The sequence below is a fragment of the Myotis davidii genome, unplaced genomic scaffold, assembly GCF_000327345.1.
Source record: "Myotis davidii unplaced genomic scaffold, ASM32734v1 scaffold970, whole genome shotgun sequence".
Classification (NCBI taxonomy): Eukaryota; Metazoa; Chordata; class Mammalia; order Chiroptera; family Vespertilionidae; genus Myotis; species Myotis davidii.
In genome coordinates, this window is record NW_006282204.1 from 975,873 (window position 1) to 997,516 (window position 21,644).

General features: G+C 43.0%; 1 protein-coding gene across 1 annotated transcript in view; it reads left to right on the top strand.

Moving 5' to 3' along the window:
* Positions 1 to 328: 328 nt before the first annotated feature.
* The window catches only part of LOC107184855 (ATP-binding cassette sub-family A member 3-like), a 30,269-nt gene continuing 8,953 nt past the window's right edge, over positions 329 to 21,644 (top strand). The window contains exons 1-2 of the mRNA XM_015571264.1: positions 329 to 703; positions 4,453 to 4,580. Coding sequence (XP_015426750.1) covers positions 493 to 703; positions 4,453 to 4,580 — 339 coding nt within the window. The 5' untranslated portion in view covers positions 329 to 492. The remainder of the gene's footprint in view (positions 704 to 4,452; positions 4,581 to 21,644) is intronic.

The window sequence follows — 21,644 nt, forward strand, 5'->3', positions numbered from 1 at the left end:
TATTATTTGCTTGATCTTCACATTATTAGGTAACTTAACATTAAAAAAAACACCTTTTCTCCATAATTGGAGTTGAATATATACTCTTTCTAGAAGAATGGATTTCTTTACGTTCAATCAATTTGCCGTGCTTCTCTGGAAAAATTTTACAATAAAGGTAGGTAAAAGCATTCAAGGAAAATATCTATATGCCTGCCTGTTGCAATTCAGGATATGTGTGTTTTAAAAATCAATTTAATAGCTGTAGGTAGCTCTTCCAAATCTATAAAACTATATTAATCAATAGTATAGTCTGATCTATAAGAAGGTTGGTAGTGGAGAGGGGAGGGAGTAGTACAAGAAAGTCCAGGAAAGACTAGTATTGTCTAGTGTTAAATTAGAAGAATATAATAGAACTATTCATTGGCATTTAATGTGTACTCTTAACACTATCTTTTGTTCCTCTTCTAGAGAAGGCATTACATTAATTTATTATTTGAAGTCCTAACAGCAATGGTGTTTCCAATGTTGATTTTGCTATTCCGTTCACTTACTACTATACATGTTGCTGGACCTCAATATTTTAAACCTCTACACATCAGTGGTTTGCCTTCTTTCCTCCAAAATCCTCAAGAGTGGGAATTGATTTACGTGCCTTCTAATATTAATGTGGTAAAAGAGATCATTGAGAACATGAAGATGAATTTAAACATCAGTATAAAAGGTTAGAAATAAAGGTTTTCTGTAAAACTTATCCTTAATTTGTTATAGAACTAAAACAATCCTATATAATAAAGAGGTAATATGCAAATTGACTGTCACACCCTTGCACAAGATGGCTGCCCCCATGTGGTCAAAGATGGCCACAACAAGTTGGCCAGCAGGGGAGGGCAGTTAGAGGTGATGAGGCCAGCAGGGGAGGGCAATTGGGAGGGACCAGGCCTGCAGTGGAGTGCAGTTAGGGGGGACCCAGGCATGCAGGGGAGCAGTTAGGTGTCGATCAGGCTGGCAGGGGTGTGGTTAGGGGGTGATCAGGCCGGCAGGCAGAAGTGGTTAGGGGCAGGCGGGCAGGCAGGCGAGTGGTTGGGAGCCCACAGTCCTGGATTGTGAGAGGGATGTCCGACTGCTGGTTTATGCCTGATCCACCTGGGATTAGGCTTAAACAGGCAGTCAGACATCCCTCAAGGGGTCCCAGATTGGAGAGAGTGCAGGCTGGGCTGAGGAACACCCCTGCCCCCCCCCCCCGCCCAATGCCACCCTTCCCCCCTCCCCCCCGCAAATTTCGTGCACTGGGCCTCTAGTGTAAGAAGTAATAAAGTTGGAGGAATTACACTTTAAAATTACAATATTAAGACTTATAATATAATTGTAGTGATAAAGACACTGTGCTATTGGAGGAATAGACACATAGAACAAAGAGTCCAGTGATAGACCTACACAAATAGTCCAGAATATTTTTTATAATGGCGCAAAAGAATTCAGTGGAAGGATAATTTTTCAACAAATGTGCTGCACAATTGGACATCAATAGACAAAACAATAAAAATTGCATCAAAATGAATCAGATCTAAAAGTAAATTGATACAAAATTTGGGAAGAAAATATTTGTAACTTAGAGTCAGTTGAAAAATTATCAAATATGACACCAAATGTATCATCCATGAAAGAAAAAAATGGATTAATTATGCTTCTGGTATATATGGTTGATCTTGGAGTTAAAATATACATACTTAATTTTCACACTTTACCTAGTTTACCACTTGTCATAATGTCAAATGATTACCAATATATAGAGATCCCTTTATGTATTTCTCTTTATGTTGTAGTTTTCAAATCTACATAAGTTGAAAATCTTACCAGGAAATGTTATAATTCACACACATATTTTAAAGAACATAAGAAAACTATTTTTCGCATATTTACCATAGCTGTGGCTCTTCCTTCATCCTCGAAGTTCCAATTTTTCTTTTGATATCATTTTCCTTCTTTCTGAAGAAATTCCTTAATTTCTTAGAATAGGTCTATTAGTAACAAATTCTCTTTGTTTTCCTTAATGTGAGGATGTATGTATTTCAACTTCATGGTCTTGAGGTTATTTTCATTTGTTATAAAATTCTGGATTGACAGTTATCCCTTTCAGCATAAAAAAAATATTTGCACTTTCTTCTGATCTCCTTGGTCTCAGGGAAAAAATATCTGTGATTCTTTGAATCCTTGTTTTCCTATAGATAATGTGTCATTTCTCTCTGGGTGCTTTTAAGACATTTTCTTTCTTTGTCAAAAGTTAGATTATGGTATGTCTGAGCATGGATTTCTTTTGGTTTATTCTGTATAGAGTTCACTGAGCCTTTTGAATCTATAAGTTTGTCTCTTTCAACAAATCTGGAGAATTTTGGGCATTATTTCTCAAAGTTGTTTTTCAATAAGGCCTTCTTTCTCTTCTAAGACTATGAAGACATAAATGCTAGACATTTTGTATTTCCCAAAAGAGGCTCTATTCAATTTCTTTTCAAATTTTTTTCTCTCTTGTTTCAATTAGGTAATTTCTGCTGATCTTTCTTCACTGACTCCTTTCTCTGGTATTTCAGTACAGCTATTGGTCCATAAATAGTGTTGTTTTTTTAAAGCACAGTTTTAAGTGATCTCCATCTTCTGATTTACCTAAAAAAAGAGAAAAAAAAAAAACAATAGCTTTTTTGAGATATAATGCACATACCATACATTCACTTATTTAAATTCAATGGCTTTTAGCATATTTCCAGAGTTGTGCGACCACTACCACAACCAGTTTTAGTGCATTCTTTTCATCAAAAATAAGTCTCATAACCTTCAGTCAGGACACCACAATTTCCTATCTTCACCAGGATTAGGAAAACATCTACTTTTTTTCCAAATACATTTGCCTATTATAAACCGTTTATATAAATTGTTTATATACACCCTTTCCGTATTGATTTTATATAAATGCAATATGTAAATTTTTGTGATTGGCTTCTTCACTTCATATAATGTTTTCAGAGTTTATACTTGTTATAGCATGTATCATTACTTCATTCCTTTTTGTTGTTAAATATCCCATTGTATGAATATACTTTATTCAGTCGGTATATCCTTCATCAGTTGATGGGCATTTGGGTTGTTTACACCTTTGGGTTATTATAAATTGTACTTCTGTGACTACACATCTGTTAGTTTAATGTAGACATATGTTTTCATTTCTTTTGGGTATACACCTAGGAGTAGAATGAGTACCTTATGTGGTAACTCTGTGTTTAACTTTTTGAGGGACTGACAGGCTTAATTTAAAGTTGTACCATTTTACATTCTGGTCAGCAGTGTATGGAGGAACCAATATTTCAACATCCTCACCAGCACTTGTTGTCATCTATCTTTTTATTGTAGCCATCTCAATGGATGTGAAGTGGTATCTCATTGTGATTGTGAGTTGCATTTTCCTGATGAATAATGACTTACCTGTATACAGGGGTGGGCAAAACTAGGTTTACAGTTGTGAGTACACGAAACACAGAGTTTATTCTTATATTATTACTAGAGGCCTGGTGCATGAAAATTCATGCACTGGAGTGGGGGTCCCTCAGCCTGACCTTCCCCCTTTCACAGTCCGGGAGCCCTCAGGGGTGGGAGGTGACCCAGTGATCAGGGGAAGGCGATGCCCCCATCACACCTCTGCTGCTGCCACTGCCGGCAGTTCAAGCCTCAGCTGGCCATGGTTACCTGAGCCTCGGGCGGCCCTAGGTGGCTGGGCAACCACCATCTGAGGCTTCCCTGCACCTCAGGATGGTCCTAGGCTGTTGGGAAGTTGCCATCCAAGGCTTGCTTGTGCCTTGAGCCAGCCCTGGGCGGCTGGGGGGCTGAGGAGCCTGGGGGACTCCAGGGGCAGGTGCGTGGCAAGGCCAGGCCTGTCTGAGGGCAGGCCTGGCCTTGGCGTGCACCTGCCACCCTGGCGGGGCTCAGGGGACTGGGTGCTGTCATCTTGTGGCTGTGGGCACCATCATCTTTGAGAGTGGGGCAGTCAATTAGCATATTCCCTCCTTATTGGCTGTGGGCATCGCCATCTTTGAGGGTGAGGCAGTCAATTAGCATATTCCCTCCTTATTGACTGTGGGCGTCTCCATCTTTGCAATGGTGTGAGGGTCAATTAGCATATTCCCTCTTTATTAGATAGGATTTATTAATTATTGTATTCCCTTATGAACAAGTCTAAAGCTACTTTTGCCTACTGCATATGCTTTATAATGATTATTATTTAAAATTGTAGTAAAATTTTATAAAATACCTAAAATTGTTTTGAACCCCAAATTCCATTAAGTAGTTATGATAGCAATATTTGAGAAACAGTGTTTTTAAACTTATAATATTTAGATAAAACTTTGTCCATGTAAACTAGTATCTCCCCCCTCACGAGGAATTGTCAGACATTTTTATTTAAGTGAACACTTTTCCTCTCTACAGTTAAAGGCTTTTATTCAGAAGGTGAGTTTGAGAAGTATGTGAAGTATGACTATAAATCTCAAAAAGTGCTGGCTGCCATTGTTTTTGACCATGACTTCAAAAACATCAATGACTCTCTGCCACTTCAGGTGAGAAAGTTTTATATACAATTTTCTAATAATTGCCCTTCTAGTTCCTAAAATTTTAATGAATTTGACAAAATTAACTCTATTTTATAAATGAAGAAACCAATTTTTCCAAGAGGAAACTGCTAGTATACAGTAGAACAAGAATATGAATCCAGATCTTGTGCCTTAGATTTATGGGAAACTTTGACTACTCAAACAATGCTTCTAGTTCTATGAAGCATGGTGGTGTTAAAGCAGATGCATCTTCACTAATAGACAACCAGTCATGAGAAAAAATCCTCTTTCTTTGAATGAAACAGATTTTGAGTCCTTTCATAAATCTCTAGGGAAAACTCAAAGGCTTTGCCACACTGATTTAGAATTAGGACATGTATAGGCATTGAGAATCTGATTATAGCATAGCCACTGGGAAGGAGAGAGAAAGTGCTTTGAAATTGTTATCTCCTATAGAGATTATATTGGTGGTGGTGATGGAAGTAAATGGTCAGTCTGCAATATATAAACACTAGAAGCCTGTTGCACAAAGATTCGCACAATAGGCCTTCCTTCCCCTGGCTGCCGGCACTGGTTTTCCTCTGGCACCCGGGACCCAGGCCTTTGGTCCGGCCACAGTGGAGAAGCCAAGCCTCTTCAGTCTTCAGTTCTTCAGTCTTTAGTCTTCAGTCTTCACTCTGGCTGGAGCCTTCAGTCTTTGCTCTGCTCCTGTGTATGCTAATTAACCGCCATCTTGTTGGGTTAATTTGCATACTCATCTGATTGGCTGGTGGGTGTAGTAGAGTGACACCAATTTGCATTTTCCCTTTTATTAGTGTAGATGGAGCCAAATTCTGTGTTTAAAATACAGATGCTTGTCAGTTGAAGGCAAGATTAATAAAGCCACTACTAAAATAGTTCATGTTATTTCTGTGTGTCCATCCTTACATGACTATTCTTCTCTTCCAACTTCTTTCCATTATTGGAATCAAAATTATCCATATGCTTATATGGGTTTAGGCCAGGGGTGGGCAAACTTTTTGACTCGAGGGCCACAATGGGTTCTTAAACTGGACCGGAGGGCCGGAACAAAAGCATGGATGGAGTGTTTGTGTGAACTAATATAAATTCAAAGTAAACATCATTACATAAAAGGGTACAGTCTCTTTTTTTTTAGTTTTATTCATTTTAAACGGGCCGGATCCGGCCCGTGGACCGTAGTTTGCCCACGGCTGGTTTAGGCTCAACAATATATATTGGCTTAAAGTATATTCAGTGCTATTTCAAGTTTTATTTTTATCACTGATTGACTGTGCTATGTCCCCAAATATTTGAACTCGATTCCTAACACCAAAATTTCTCAAATTTTTGGCTCAGGTGCTTGGCCTTCTCCCCCAGTTTTATTTAGATACTAGTGGCCTGGTGCACGAAATTTGTGCACATTAAAAGGGGATTAATTAGATTTTAATATTGCTATTTGCCCTTTCTCTATAATATTATATTTAGATTTTTTTCTCTATAATAGAATTATCAGAGATGAAAGAAAATTAGTAAAATGTATATAAAAATCTTCCTCCTGTCAGAGTCTGGGGTGCACCTCGGGACCCAGAGTCAAGTCCCCACTCACCCGCGTCTACCTCAAAATCGCGTGACCCCAGACCCAGTCAGCACCCCTCATTGGGCTAGATCCAGACCTGGCTGGTCCCACCCTTGTCAAGCCCCACCAGGTGGGGGGCACAGCCTCAGGTCTGTTGGCCTGGTGCCAGGGTGGGGGTGTGACTTGAGGTCCCCCAGCCCGGGCTGGGGCAGGGGGCACGGCTTGAGATCCCCCGTCAAGCTGCACTGGGAAGGGAAGTGGCCTGCCATACCCCAGCCTGGCTCTGGGGCAAGGGGTGAGGCCTGAGGGTGTCCCCTGTCAAGCCCCACCAGGTGAGGGGTGTGGCCTGAGGTCCCCTGGCCCAGCACCAGGGTGGGGGGCACACCTTGAGGTCCCTAGTTAAGTCCCGCTGGGTGGGGGGCACAGCCTCAGTTCCCCTGGCCCGGTGCCAGGGTGGGGGCATGGCCTGATGTCCCCTGGCCTGCCTCCAGGGCAAGGGGTGCAGCCTGAGTTCCACCAGCCTGGCGCTGGGACAGGGAGTAACCTGAGGTCCCCAGGCCCAGCACCAGGGCCGGGGGTGCACTTAGAGGTAACCTGTCAAGCCATGCCTGGCCGGGGGTGCAGCACCAGGTCACCTGGCCTAGCGCCAGGGTGAGGGGCATGGCCTCAGGTCCTCTGCCCTGGTGCCAGGGTGGAGGGCGTGGCCTAAGTTCCCCCAGCCCAGCACCAGGATGGGGGGCGAACCTTGAGGTCCCCTGTGAAGCCCCGCCATGTTGGGAGACACAGTCTCAGGTCCCCTGGCCCAGTGCCGGTGGGGGGGCATGGCCTGAGGTCTCCCGTCAAGCCCCACTGGGCAGGGGTGTGGCCTGAGGTCCCCCCTTAAACCGTGCTGGGTGGGAGGCGCAGCCTCAGGTCTCCTGTCAAGCCCCACAGGGGACAGAAAGTGCAGCCTCAGGTCCCTGCTGGGAACTCGGCCTCAGCTGTGGGTGCAGCCATCTTTGTGGCTGAGTTATGGTCAATTTGCATATTCCCTCTTTATTATATAGGATTAGAGACCTGGTGCACAAAAATTTGTGCACTCGGGGGAGCGGGTCCCTCAGCCTGGCCTGTGCCCTCTCGCAGTCTGGGACCCCTCGGGGGATGACCACCTGCTGGCTTAGGCCCACTCCCTGGGGTATTAGGCCTAAGCTGGCAATCAGACATCCCTCTGGCAGCCCAGGAGCCCTCGGGGGATGTCCACTTGCCAGCGGGGAGCAGGCCTAAGCTGCAGTCTGACATCCTTAGCGCTGTTGAGGAGGCAGGAGCAGCTCCCACCACCACTAATGTACTGGCAGCTGGCAGCCTGGCTTGTGGCTGAGCAGAGCTCCTCCTGTGGGAGCGTACTGCCCACCAGGGGGCAGCTCCTGCATTGAGTGTCTGCCCCCTGGTGGTCAGTGTGTGTCATAGTGACCAGTTATTCCCAGTCATTCTGCTGCTAGGGTCAATTTGCATATTACCCTTTTATTATATAGGATAGAGGCCTGGTGCATGGGTGGGGGCCGTATGGTTTGCCCTGAAAGGTGTCTCGGATCAGGGTGGGGGTCCCGCTGGGGTGCTTGGCCAGCCTGGGTGAGGGGCTGATGGCTGTTTTCAGGCTGGCCACACCCCCTTTAGGTTGGGGGGTCCCCACTGGGGTGCCTGGGCAGTCTGGGTGAGAGCCTGAGGGCTGTTTTCAGGCTGGCCAAGCCCCATGGCGACGGAAGCTCCCAGCCTCTCCTTTTTTTCTTTTTTTTCTTTTTATTCTGGGATTTATTTACTTTCTATAATTGAAACTTTGTTGCCTTCAATGGAGCTCAGAGCCCCACGGCAGGTGGGAAGCTTGGCTTCCTACTCGCTCCACCTCCATGGCTACGGCTGGCTGAAAGCAGGTATCTGGGGTTTATTTACCTTCTATAATTGAAACTGTGTTGCTTTGAGTGTAGCTCAGAGCCAGCCACGGCAGGTGGGAAGCTTGGCTTCCTCCAACACTGGAACAACCAAGTCTCCTGCTTGCTCCAGCTCCCTGGCTGCCGGCTGCCATCTTGGTTGGGTTAATTTGCATATAGTCACTCTGATTGGCTGGTGGGCATGGCTTAAGGTGTAGTGAAGGTATGGTCAATTTGCATGTTTGTATTTTATTAGATTAGATAATTGACATATAATATTGTATATGTTTAAGATGTACAAGTATATATTACAAAATGTTTACCACAATAGGTTAATTACATATTCATCCCCTCATAGAATTACCATTTTTGTTGTGTGCTGAGAATATATCTATCTATCTATCATCTATCTATCTATAGCAAATGCCTTCACCCCCCTAGTGTCTGTGTCCATTGGTTATACTTAAATGCATGCATGCAAGTCCTTTGGTTGGCTCTATTACAATCATCACAACCCCCCCTTCTTCCCTCTGAAGTTTGATGATCTGTTCCATGCTTCTCTGTCTCTATTTTTATTCATCAGTTTATGTTGCTCATTATATTCCACAAATGAGTGAGATTATGTGATAGTTATCTTTCTCTGAATGACTTATTATGCTTAGAATAATGCTCTCCATTCTCCATACATGCTGTTCCAAATGGTAAGAGTTCTTTCTTTTTTACAGCAGCGTAGTGTTCCATTGTGTAGATGTACCACTGTTTTGTAATTCACTCATCTGCTGATGGGCACTTAGGCTGTTTCCAAATCTTAGCTATTGTGCTGCTATGAACATAGGGGCACATATATCCTTTCTGATTGGTGTTTCTGATTTCTTGGAATATATTCCTAGAATTGGGGTTACTGGGTCAAATGGGAGTTCCCTTTTTAATTTTTGAGGAAAGTCCATACTGTTTTCCACAGTGGCTGAACCAGTCGGCATCACCACCATCAGTGCAAGAAGGTTCCTTTTTCTCCACATCCTTGCTGGCCCTTGTCATTTGTCGATTTGTTGATGATAGCCATTCTGACAGATGTGAGATGGTACCTCATTGTTGTTGTGATTTTCATCTCTTGGATTATTAGAGACTTTGAGCATGTTTTCATATGTCTCTTGGCCTTCTTTGGTCGACTTTCAAAAAAGTGTCTATTTAGGTCCTTTGCCCATATTTTGATTGGATTGTTTATCTTCCTTTTGTTAAGTTGTATGTGTTCCCTATCAATTTTGGAGATTTGCGATTGAAAAAGACACAACGAAATGGAAAGGTCTTCATTGTTCATGGGTTGGAAGAGTCAACATAGTTAAAATGGCCATATTACCCAAAGCAATATACTGATTTAATGCAATCCCCATCAAAATCCCAATGAGAGCCCTAGCAGGTGTTTTCAATGGTTAGAGCATTGGCCCATGCACTGAAGGGTCACAGGTTCAATTCCTGGTACCTAGATTACAGGTTCATCCCTGGTCCACTGGGGGGTGCACAGGTGGCAACCAATTGATGTGTTTCACATCGGGTTTTTTCTCCCTCTTTTTCTCTTCCCCCTTTCCCTCCCTCCCTTCCACTCTCTCTAAAAAGCAATGGAGTCCTAGCTAGTTTTGCTTAGTGGATAGAGCATTGGCCTGTGGACTACAGGGTCCCGGGTTAGATTCTGGTCAAGGTCACATTCCCGGGGTTGCAGGCTCGATCCCCAGTAGAGGCATGCAGGAGGCAGCCAATGGATGATTCTCATCATTGATGTTTCTATCTCTCTCTTCTCCCTTCCTCTTTGAAATCAATAAAAATATATAGTTTTAAACAGCAATAGGAAAACTATCCTCCAGTGAGGATTAACAACAATACAAATAATCCCAATGACATTCTATGAAGAAATAGAACAGAAACTCATGAGATTTGTATGGAATCACACATACACACACACACATACACACACACACACACACACACACACACACACACACAACAACCACAACCTGAATAGCCAAAGCACTATCCCCCCCAAAAAAGGATGAAGCTGGAGGTATCACACTCCCTGACTTCAAATTATACTACAAAATGACAGTAATAAAAACTGTATGGTATTGGCAGGAAAGCAGACACACATACAAATGGAACAGAATTGAGAGCCTAGAAACAAAACTACATGTACATAGGCAAATAATTTTTGACAAAGGAGCCAAAGACATAAAATTAAGAACAGAAAGCCTTTTCAATAAAACATGCTGTGAAAATTGGAAAGCCACATGCAAAGAATGAAATTAGACTTTTTTTTTGTTCCCACATATAAAAGTTGACTCAAAGTAGATCCAAGACTTAAATATAAGGCCTGAAACAATAAATCATGTAGAAGAAAAACATAAGCACTAAACTTATGGACCTTGGTTTTAGAGAATATTTAAGGAATTTGATCCCAAAGGCAGGGGAAGTAAAGGCAAAAATAAATGAATGGGAATATTGGACTAAAAAACTTCTGCACAGTAAAAGAAACTGCCAACAAAACAGAAAGGCATCCAAGCAAATGGAGAAGATATTTGAAAACAGTTCCAACATGGGTAATGTAGGGACTGTCCAGCAGACCCTGAGCAACGGATGAATGATTACTCTCACACATTTCTGTGAAAAAGAGGGCTAAGGGACTGCCTGGCTAAAGAATCAGACAGCCCTATTCACCTGCCTCCTTGGGCTTTTATTATAGCAATAGTTTGAACTAAAATCTAGATGCTATCAGCAGGGTAAGTCTCCTCGTAGTGTCTTTAAAACAAGGACATTTTGAAGTCTAAATATAAAGATTCCAGGAAAATACCCAGGGGCTCAGACTTGTTTGCAAAAGTCAAGGCAGGGTCTGCCACCTTTGGCAAGAATCTCTTAGAGCAGCGGTTCTCAACTTGTGGGTCGTGACCCCTTTGGCGGTTGAACAACCCTTTCACAGGGGTCGCCTAAGACCATCCTGCATATCAGATATTTACATTACAATTCCACACAGTAGCAACATTACAGTTATGAAGTAGCAACGAAAATAATTTTATGGTTGGGTCACAACATGAGGAACTGTATTTAAAGGGCCAGAAGGTTGAGAACCACTGTCCTAGAGGCCTCCAACCTTTCAGTGAATCCTCCTTACAGACTTTCCAACCAAGTCTCTTCTTCCCCACAGGTTAATATTCAAAATATGTAAAAACTCATACAATTCAACATTACAAAAATAAATAATCCAACTAAAAATGGGCTGAGGACCTAAACAGACACTTCTTTCAAGAAAATATACTAATGGCCAAGATATATATGAAAAGATGCTCAAGTGCACTAGCTATTAGGAAATGCCAATAAAAAATAAAGTGAATTTAAAATAAAAAACGATAATGAGATACCACCTTACACCTGCTTGAATGGCTATAATCAACAACACTAGTAATAACAAGTGTTGAAGAGGTTGTAGAGAAAATGAAACCCTAATTTACTAGTCACTGCTGGTGGTTCTGGCACTAATGAAAACAATATGGAGGTTCCTCAAAATATTAAGAATAGAGTTACCATATGACCCAGCAACCCCTCTTCTGGGTATATACCCCAAAACTTTGAAAACATTTATTCATAATGATATATGCATCCCTATGTTCATTGAAGCATTATTAGCGGTGGCCAAGGCATGGAGAAAACCAAAGTGTTTTTTAATAGATGGTACGATGAAGAAGAATGGTACATATATACAATGGAATACTACTCAGCCGTAAGAAAAGATGAAACACTGCCACGAACAACATCGAAGGAGATTGAGAATTTCATGCTAAGCGAACTAAGTCAGAAAAAGTCAAGCACCATATGATTTCACTCAGAAGTGGAATATAAAACTGAAAGCAACAAATGAACAAACAAGAAAAACACACAAAACTCATAGACTCAGGCAGCAGTATGGTTACTAGATGGAGGTGGGGAGTGTGGTAGGAAAGGGCAAGGGGGTCTAATATATGGTGATGGAAGACTTGACTGGGCACACAATGCAAAATACATGACCTGATGTATGAAAGAAATGTACACTTTTTAAATTCACCAATGTCACCCCAATTCATGTAACTTTAAAAAAGAAACATTAAACAAATAAAACTAAAAAGATACCATCCATGGAGAGATTAATATTTAGAATATATACAGAACTCCTAAAAGTCCCAACAAGAAAAATTTAAAAAAAGAAAATGAATTCAAAGATAGGCAGTGGACATCAACACATTTCTTCAAAGGGGTTAAATAAGTAGTGAATAAGCACATGAAAAATGTTCAGTATTGCTAATCATGAGGGAAATACGCATCAAAACCACACTGAGATGCCACCTCACATCAGTTAGGATAGCTAATATCAAAGCATGGAAATAGGTGTTGGTGAGGATGTGGAGAATTAGAGCTTTATGGACCTTGCACTGTTGGTGGTAAAATGGTATAGCAGCTGTGGAATCACATGGAGGTTCTCAAAAATTAAAAATAGATTACTACATGTCCACACAACTCCACTTCTGGGTATATAATTAAAAGAATTGAAAGTAGGTCTCAAAGAGACCTCTTTCTACACCAATGTTTATAGAAGCATTATTCATAATAGCTTCAATGTGGAATCCACCTGAGTGTCCATGATGGGTGAATAGATAAGTAAAATGTGGTTTATACATACAGTGGAATGATATTCAGGCTTAAATGAAGGAAATTCTGATACACAGTTCAACATGTATGAATCTTGAGGACATTATTCTAAGTGAAATAAATCACAAAAAGACAAATATTGTATGATTCTACTTATGTGAGGTATTTAGTCAAAATCTTAGAGACAGGAAATATAATGGTGGTTCCTAGGAGCTGTGGGTGGAGGAAGAATGGGTAGTTATTGTTTAATTAGAGGCCCGGTGCATGAAATCATGCACTGGGGTGCAGATGAGGGGGTGCCTCAGCCTGGCCTGTGCCCTCTTGCAGTCCAGAACCCCTCAGGAGATGTCTGCCTAAACTGGCAGTCAGGCATCCCTCTCACAATCCAGGATCCCTCGCTCCTTACTGCGCACCTGCTCACTCCTTACCGCTCGGCTCACTGCTCCTGAGCACTGCCACAGAGGAGGGAGAGGCTCCTGCCACCACCACTGCACTTGCCGCCATGAGCCCAGTTTCTGGCTGAGTGGTGCTCTCCCTGTGGGAGTGCACTGACCACCAGGGGGCAGCTTCTGCATTAGCAAAATTCATGCTCAGGTAGGGTCCCTACGCCTAGCCAGCGATAAGGGCTGATCTGTGAGGCGACTGGTGGGGTGACCAGGGGTACCCCACTGGCACCTACCTTGGCTGGCCTGGGGCCTGCAGACTGGGGGCAGCTCCTGTGTTGAGCCAGTCTGCCCTCTGGTAGTCAGTGCACATCATAGTGACAGGTTGTTCCACCGGTCGTTCTGCCATTTGGTCAATTTGCAAATTAGGCTTTTATTATATAGGATAGGTATAGAGTTTCAGTTGTACAAGATATAAAGAAGTATAGAGACGAGTGATGGAGATGGTTACACAAAAATGTGAGTATATTTAAAACCACTGAAGTGTACACTTAAAAATGATTAAGATGATAAATTTTGTTATGTGTCTTTTATCATAAATTAAACAAATAAATAAGCATACACAACTATTTAGCTAAATCTCTAAGGAATTATGTGGGTTGAAAAACAATTTCAAAATATTAATACTGTGATTCCACTTATATAACATTTTTTACAATACAAAATTTTAGAAATGAAGAACATATTCTTGGCTGTCAGAGAATAGCTAGCAGGATACAAAATTAACACCCAGAAATCTATGGATTTTTTATACACCAATAATGAACTCACAGAAGGAGAAATGAAAAAAAAATCCCATTTACCATAGCAACAAAAAAAAATAAGATACCTAGGAATAAATTTAACCAAGGAGGTAAAGGACCTATATTCAGAAAATTGTAGGATGCTGAAAAAAGGGATAAAGACATAAACAAATGGAAGAATATACAATGATCATGGATTGGTAAAATCAATATCATTAAAATGTCCATACTATCCAAAGCAATGTATAGACTCAATGCAATCCTCATTAAAATACCAACAGCATACTTCAAAGACCTAGAACACTCTCCAAAAATTTATCTGGAATAAATAGCTGTAGCAATCTTGAGAAAGAAGAACAAAATTCCAGATATCAAGCTATATACTACAAAGCCATTGTTCTCAAAACTTCCTGGTACTGGCACGAGAACAGACATATAGACCAATGGAACAGAACAGAGAACCCAGAAATTGGCCCAGGTCATTATACTCAATTAATATTTGACAAAGGAGGCAAGAGCGTACAATGGAGTTAAGACAGTTTTCAATAAATGGTGTTGGGAAAATTGGACAGATATATGCAAAAAATTGAAACTAGACCACAAACTTACACCATACACAAAAATAAACTCAAAATAGACAAAGGACTTAAACATACAACGGAAAACCAGAAAAATCTTAGAAGAAGCCATAGGCAGCAAAATATCAGACATATGTCATCTTTACCGATACAGCTCCTAGGGCAATGAGAAAATAAATGGGAATTCATCAAAATAAAAAGCTTCTGCACAGCACAAGAAACCATCAACAAAACAACAAGAAAGCCACTTCATGGGAGAACATATTTGCCAATGTTATCTCCAATAAGGGTTTAATCTCCAAAATTTATAGGGAACTCACACAATTTAACAAAAGGAAGATAAACAATCCAAAAAAATGGCCGAAGGAACTGAATAGACACTTTGAAAGAGGACCTACAGATGGCCAAGAGACACATGAAAACATGTTCAGATGCAAATCAAATCAACAGTGAGGTACCATCTCACACATGTCAGAATGGTTATCAACAAACGACAGGTGCTGGAGAGGATGTGGAGAAAAGGGAAACCTTGTTCACTGCTGGTGGGAATGCAGACTGGTGCAGCCACTGTGGAAGATAGTATGGACTTTCCTCAAAAAATTAAAAACCAAACTCCCATTTGACCCAGTGATCCCACTTCTAGGAATATATCCCTACATCTACACAATGGAATACTACACTGCGGTAAAAAAGAAGGAACTCCTACCATTTGCAACAGCATAGATAGAACTGGAGAGCATTATGCTAAGCGAAATAAGCCAGTCAGAGAAAGATAAATATCACATGATCTCACTCATTTATGGAATATAAAGAACAACATAAACTGATGAACAAAAATAGAACCAGAGTTGAACAGACTGTCCCACCTATGAGGAAAGGCGGGGAGTTAGAGATCAGCCAAAGGACTTGTATGCATGCATATGAGCATAACCAATGAACACAGACAGGGGAGAGGGAGGGCATATGCTGAGGTTTGGGGGCGGCGGGGAAGTGGGCAATGAGGGAAAAAGGAGATTTACATAAATATTATTTAAAGTATTACATAAGTCTCCTTTTTCCCCCATTTACCACTCTCCCAGATAAGGACACATGTGTAATACCTTAATCAATAAAGAAAAAATATTTTTTAAAAAAATTTAAATTAAAAAAAAAGAAAGAAAATAAACCTCTAAAATAAAAAGGGGGGTGTCAAGGAATAACTATCAGAAAAAAGGGATGTTGGAACTGTTTTTTATCTTGAACTTTCATGTCTGATAAAGTTGTATAGAACGTAGTACATATGACATGTGAGTACAAGTAAAACTAGGGAACTCGGAATAAGATTAGTAATTTGTATCAGTGTTAATACCCTGGGTATGGTATGGTATTATAGTTTTATGAAATTTTATCATTGGGGAAAATTAGTTAAAGATTATACACAATCTGTTTATTATTTCTTACAACTGCATGTAAATTTACAATCGTCTTATATCTATCTTGCTCTATATAGCCTATATAATAAAAGCCTAATATGCTAAGTGTCCGGTTGTCCGATCATCCGTTCAACCAATCAAAGCATAATATGCTAATGATATGCTAAGGCTGCTCAACTGTTCGCTATGATGTGTACTGACCACGAGGGGGCAGACACTCAATGCAGGAGCTGCCCCCTGATGGTCAGTGCGCTCCCACAGCGGGGTGCTGCTCAGCCAAAAGCTAGGCTCAGGTGAGAGCAGCGGCCATGGCAGGAGCTTCTTCCACCTCCACGGCAGCACTAAGGATGTCCGACTGATGGCTTAGGCCCGCTCCCCCGCCATCAGTCAGACATCCCCCAAGGGTTCCTGGACGGTGTGAGTGTGCAGGCTGGGCTGAGGGACCCATCCAAGTGCACAAATTTCATGCACTGGGCCTCTAATATGTTATATTACATTAAAAAAGAATTGTTTTCTTGATTGAGAAAAGGACATGAAATGCAAAATCACACTTTTGATAGTTGGAAATTGCCGATTGTTTTGCAGTACTTTATTGTATTGGGTGTCTTGTCTTGTGTTTTTTAGTTAGCTAATGAATGAATATATTAGATAATTTGGGGTTTTAGTTGGGATTTTACTTCTTTGGATCTTTGCTGTTTCTATTAACCCAGTGGTCAGCAAACTGCGGCTCGCGAGTTGCATGCGGTTCTTTGGCCCCTTGAGTGTGGCGCACATGTACAGTGCAGTTGAAACTTTGTGGCCCATGCGCAGAAGTTGGTATTTTGTGGAAAAGCCACAGGGGCCAAAGAGCCGCATGTGGCTCGTGAGCTGCAGTTTGCCGACCACTGTATTAACCATGGCATTATTTTAATAAATGTTATACTACCAACCTAAAAAAATTACAGTTGTTTTAATATTTAAATTAGTTAAAAGTATTTAAAAAATCTATATAAGGAGGTAATGTGCAAATTTGTCCTAATGGCATCTTAGTAATGACCAATTTGCATATTAACAGGCCAGCAGGAGGCTGCGTGTGCAGCAGGAGGGTTTTCTGTGCCCGGGCACTCACAGAGGTGGGAGTCAGGCCTGTGTCCTGGGCGCCTGCAGCGGCTGGAGTCAGGCCTCTGTCCTGGGTGCCACAGTGGCGGGAGCCAGGCCTGTGTCATGGTCGCCCGCAGCAGCGGGATTCATGTGTGGTCCATCACCAGTTAGAAAGCATCTCAGGGTGAGGACCATCACCTCAACCAGAACTCAAGATGGTTGCCTGGCCTGGCCTGGCCCCTCCTCAGAGGCAAGCCTTTCCTCCATATTCACTGCAGAGGACAGACAGGGATGCCTAAGAGGCTGGGGCCATGGTGCCCCATCCCCACCCTACTCCCCTGGCCTTCTTCACCTGTGGCCCCCACAGAAGGGTATGTGTGAGAGCCCTTCCCCTGCTACCTCTCACCACTGTCTCCGGCCATCCCTCAGCACACAGGCATATCAGCTTTCAAACTTGCCCTATTCACTTCCTCTCACCCCTTCCAGTGCCTCTGCTCTGGATGGGGCCTTTGGAATTGGGGCTCTGGGGTTTTACAACAGAGCTGGGGTGGGGAAGGGTAAACAGCACCAAAGTTGGCTGATATGGCCACCCACCTCTGCCTCAGCTTGACCAATTAGTTCAGCCTCAGAACATGGCACTCAGAGAGGATCCCTACTTCCCCAGCAGTGGCTCTAGGGCCTTGGCCCCAGTACTAACCTCCTCTTCCCCTTGGCCCTCCCCACAGCTGGTGCTTGCTGCAGCACCATGTGTCTTACTTAACCACCTTCCTTCCCTGTGGCCAGAACCCAGTGGGGTCCCAGATTGGAGAGGGTGCAGGCTGGGCTGAGGGACACACACACACACCCATGCATGAATTTCATGCACCAGGCCTCCAGTATTCATATAAACTTTGTAACGTTTTTTGGGGGAAAAAACGACCAAGAGAATGCCGCAGTCAACGTGTTCGGAGTCCGGCTCAGGAGAATGGAGAGACGGGAGAATTCTATAAATTGGCCGATGCCAAGATATTTCTGAGTGACTGCCTGGCATGTGACAGTTGTGTGACCGCAGAGGAAGGAGTCCAAGTTTCTCAGCAGAACACCCAGGACTTCTTCCATGTTTTGAACCTTTGCTTTGGTTTTCAGAATTCCCTGCTCCCCATCTGTTGGCTCCCTCCTTCTGAGAGGTGCTGTCGTCATCACATGGGTGCAACTGGAATATTGTATCTCAAAAGGATTGCCCCAATGTACGTATCCTTTTATCTGACGATGAAAAAATCCCAAAGAATGGCGACAGACTACTGACCTTTAGGCTTAAAAAAATCCGGAAGTGTCCTGCGAAGAGCTGAGATTTGGTTCTGTCCACGCACCTCAGAGAGATTGGATGAGGAAATGGCCCTGTTTGGCCCTGAGTTTACCCAGTTATGTTACTCTTGAAGGTGACTTTGCCACAATGTGAATAAACTGCAACCTTTTGGAGTAGGGGCTCATATGAAAGTCTGTATTCCCAACTTTTCTTGAAACAGATCTATGTTCTGCAGCTGTGGCCATCATCCTGAGACCAGGTCCTGTCACTGGGATTTAGGGGGCACTGGAGTGGAGGCTCTCCCCACCGTGCCCCTTTACATTCAGGGATTGAGCTGAACTCACTTTGGGGGAGGCCTGGCAAGGGTGACAGGTGTCACAGATACAAGGATAGAGAATGGAGAGGCAGACACACTGCCTGGGTAGGGTCAGGCAGATGAAGGCCAGCCAGCCTGCCCCATAATTGGGTGAGATAGTGTCTTATGTGTCCACCTCTCATCCCATGGACCCGGCCACTCCCCTCAGCTCTGGGCAGCCCACTGTGTTTCATGACAGCACGGTCTGCCCTCACATGTTGCTCTCCCTAAATGAGTAGGAAGAGAGCAGTTGGCCCATAGACAACTACACAGAAAGATAGGGCTCATGGCTGGTGAGTGCAGTGGCGGCGGCAGTAGTCTCACATGCCTCCGTGGCAGCACTAAGGAGCAGCAAGCCAAGTGGTAAGGAGCAATGAGCAGGCAGGTGGTAAGAAGCGAGGGGTCCCAGATTGTGAGAGGGATTTCCAACTGTTGGCTTAGTCCCGGGCCTAAGCCAGGAGGTGGACATCCCCTGAGGGGTCCCGGACTGCAAGAGGGTGCAGGCTGGGCTGAGGGAATTTTGTGCACTGAGCCTCTAGTACATTAATAAAATGAATTATCAAAACACAGTGTTGGAGCATTTATTTACATATATGTGACAATGTATTAGCAGCCAAGATATTTATTTTTTATTTATATATTTATTTTAAATCTTTATTGATGAGAATATTATAGATTCTCCCAGTTTTTCCCCCATTGCCACCCTACACCCAGTTCCCACCATGCCCCAGGCCTTCATCACCCTATTGTCTGTGTACATAGGTAATGCATATCCTATATAATGAAAGAAACATGCAAATTAACTGTCCCTCCACTATGCTCAAGCCATGCCCACCAGCCAGTGAGGAGTGAGTATGCAAATTAACCCAACAAAGATGGCGGGTAATTTGCATACACAGCAGAATGGGAGAGCCAGCAGCTTGGGGGGGGGGCATGACTCCCTCGGTCGCTACCTTAGGGGGACATGGCTCCCTCAGTCACTGGACGGAGAGCAGAGCAGGAGAGCCGGAGGCTTGCGGGGACATGGCTCCCTTGGTTGAGGAAAACCCAGAGCATGGGGAGCACCAGGAATTCTGGGAATAGTAGTTTTGATGGCAGCCCCAGGACTGGAAGTGGAAGCCCAGGCGCAGGGAGCAATAGGAATACTGGGAATCGTAGTTCTCCTAGTCCAGGGGTGGGCAAACTTTTTGACTTGAGGGCCACAATGGGTTCTTAAACTGGACCGGAGGGCCGGAACAAAAGCATGGATGGAGTGTTTGTGTGAACTAATATAAATTCAAAGTAAACATCATTACATAAAAGGGTATGGTCTTTTTTTTTCTTAGTTTGATTCATTTCAAACAGGCTGGATCTGGCCCGCGGGCCGTATTTTGCCCATGGCTGTCTCAGACACTAGAGAAAAGTGAGCTTGGAGCAAGTTACTGTTGCGGTTGGGATGGAGGGAAAGCAAAGGTGAGAGACATAAGTAAAATCAGAGTGTCTAGGAAAAATTAAAGGGAAGATAACCTAAAACTTCCAGGAAATCTCCACCAATGAAGCAAAGAAAAAAAAAAGCCTCTATTATTCTGTGAGCAACAAACCAAACTAGGTTGGGGGTTTCAGACAATTCAGGCATATGAGTACAAAGACAGACAGAAACTCCTGGATTGGAGAGGGCTCCCCTGAGGGCTCCCAGATTGGAGAGGGTACAGGTAGGGCTGAGGGTCCCCCCTCTCTACCCCTCACCCAGTGCACGAATCTTCATGCTCTAGGCCCCTAGTATGCATATAAGATCTTTGGTTAATCTCTGCCCCCCTTCCCCTTGAGATTTACCAGTGTGTTCCATGTTTCCATGCCTTTGGTTCTATTTTATTTATCAATTTATTCTTTTCATCAGACTCCTTGTTCATTTATTTTGATTTGTAGATCCATTTGTTGATTGGTATGTGTTTATTGCCATTTTATTGTTTACTAGAGGCCTGGTGCATGAAATTCTTGCACTCAAGGGGGATCCTTCAGCACAGCCTGTGCCCTCTTACAGTCTGGGAGCCCTCAGGGGATGTTTGACTGATGGCTTAGGCCCGCTTCCCACGAGGAGTGGGCCAGAGTGAGCCTAAGATGACAGTCAGACATCCTTAGCGCTGCTGTGAAGGCAGGAGAGGCTCCTGCCACCACAGCTATGCTCACCAGCCGTGAGCCCAGCTTCAGACTGAGCAGTGCTCCCCCTGTGGGAACACACTGACCACCATGGGGCAGCTTCTGCATTGAGCGTCTGCCCCTGGTGGTCAGTGCATGTCATAGCAACTGGTCATTCTGCCATTCAGTCCATTTGCATATTAGCCTTTTATTATATACAATATTTTTTATCTTTTTATTCTTCTTATTAAAGAAGACCCTTTAAAATTTCTTGTAATATTGTTTTGGTGGTGATGAACTCCTTTAGCTTTTCCTTGTCTATGAAGCTCTTTATTTGACCTTCAATTCTAAATGATAGCTTTGCTGGATAGAATAATCTTGGTTGTAGGTCCTTGCTTTCATCACTTTGAATATTTCTTGCCACTCCCATCTGGCCTGAAAAGTTTCTGTTGGAAAATCAACAGTCATATTGGGCACTCCCTTGTAGGTAAGTGATTGCTTTACTCTTGCTGCTTTTAAGATTCTCTCTTTGTATTTAAATTTCTGCATTTTAATTATGATTATGATGTGTCTTGGTATGAGCCTCTGTGGGTTCCTCTTTTTTGGAACTGTCTGTGCTTCCTGGACTTGTAACTCTTTCTGGACTATTTCGTTCACCAGGTAGGGCAGCGGTTCTCAACCTGTGGGTCGCGACCCCTTTGGTGGTTGAACGACCCTTTCACATGGTTCTCCTAAGACCATCCTGCATATCAGATATTTACATTACAATTCATAACAGTAGCAACATTTCAGTTATGAAGTAGCAACGAAAATAATTTTATGGTTGGGTCACAACACGAGGAACTGTATTTAAAGGGCCAGAAGATTGAGAACCACTGGTCCAGAGCTCAGGAGGGGATCCAGGGCCTGGGAGA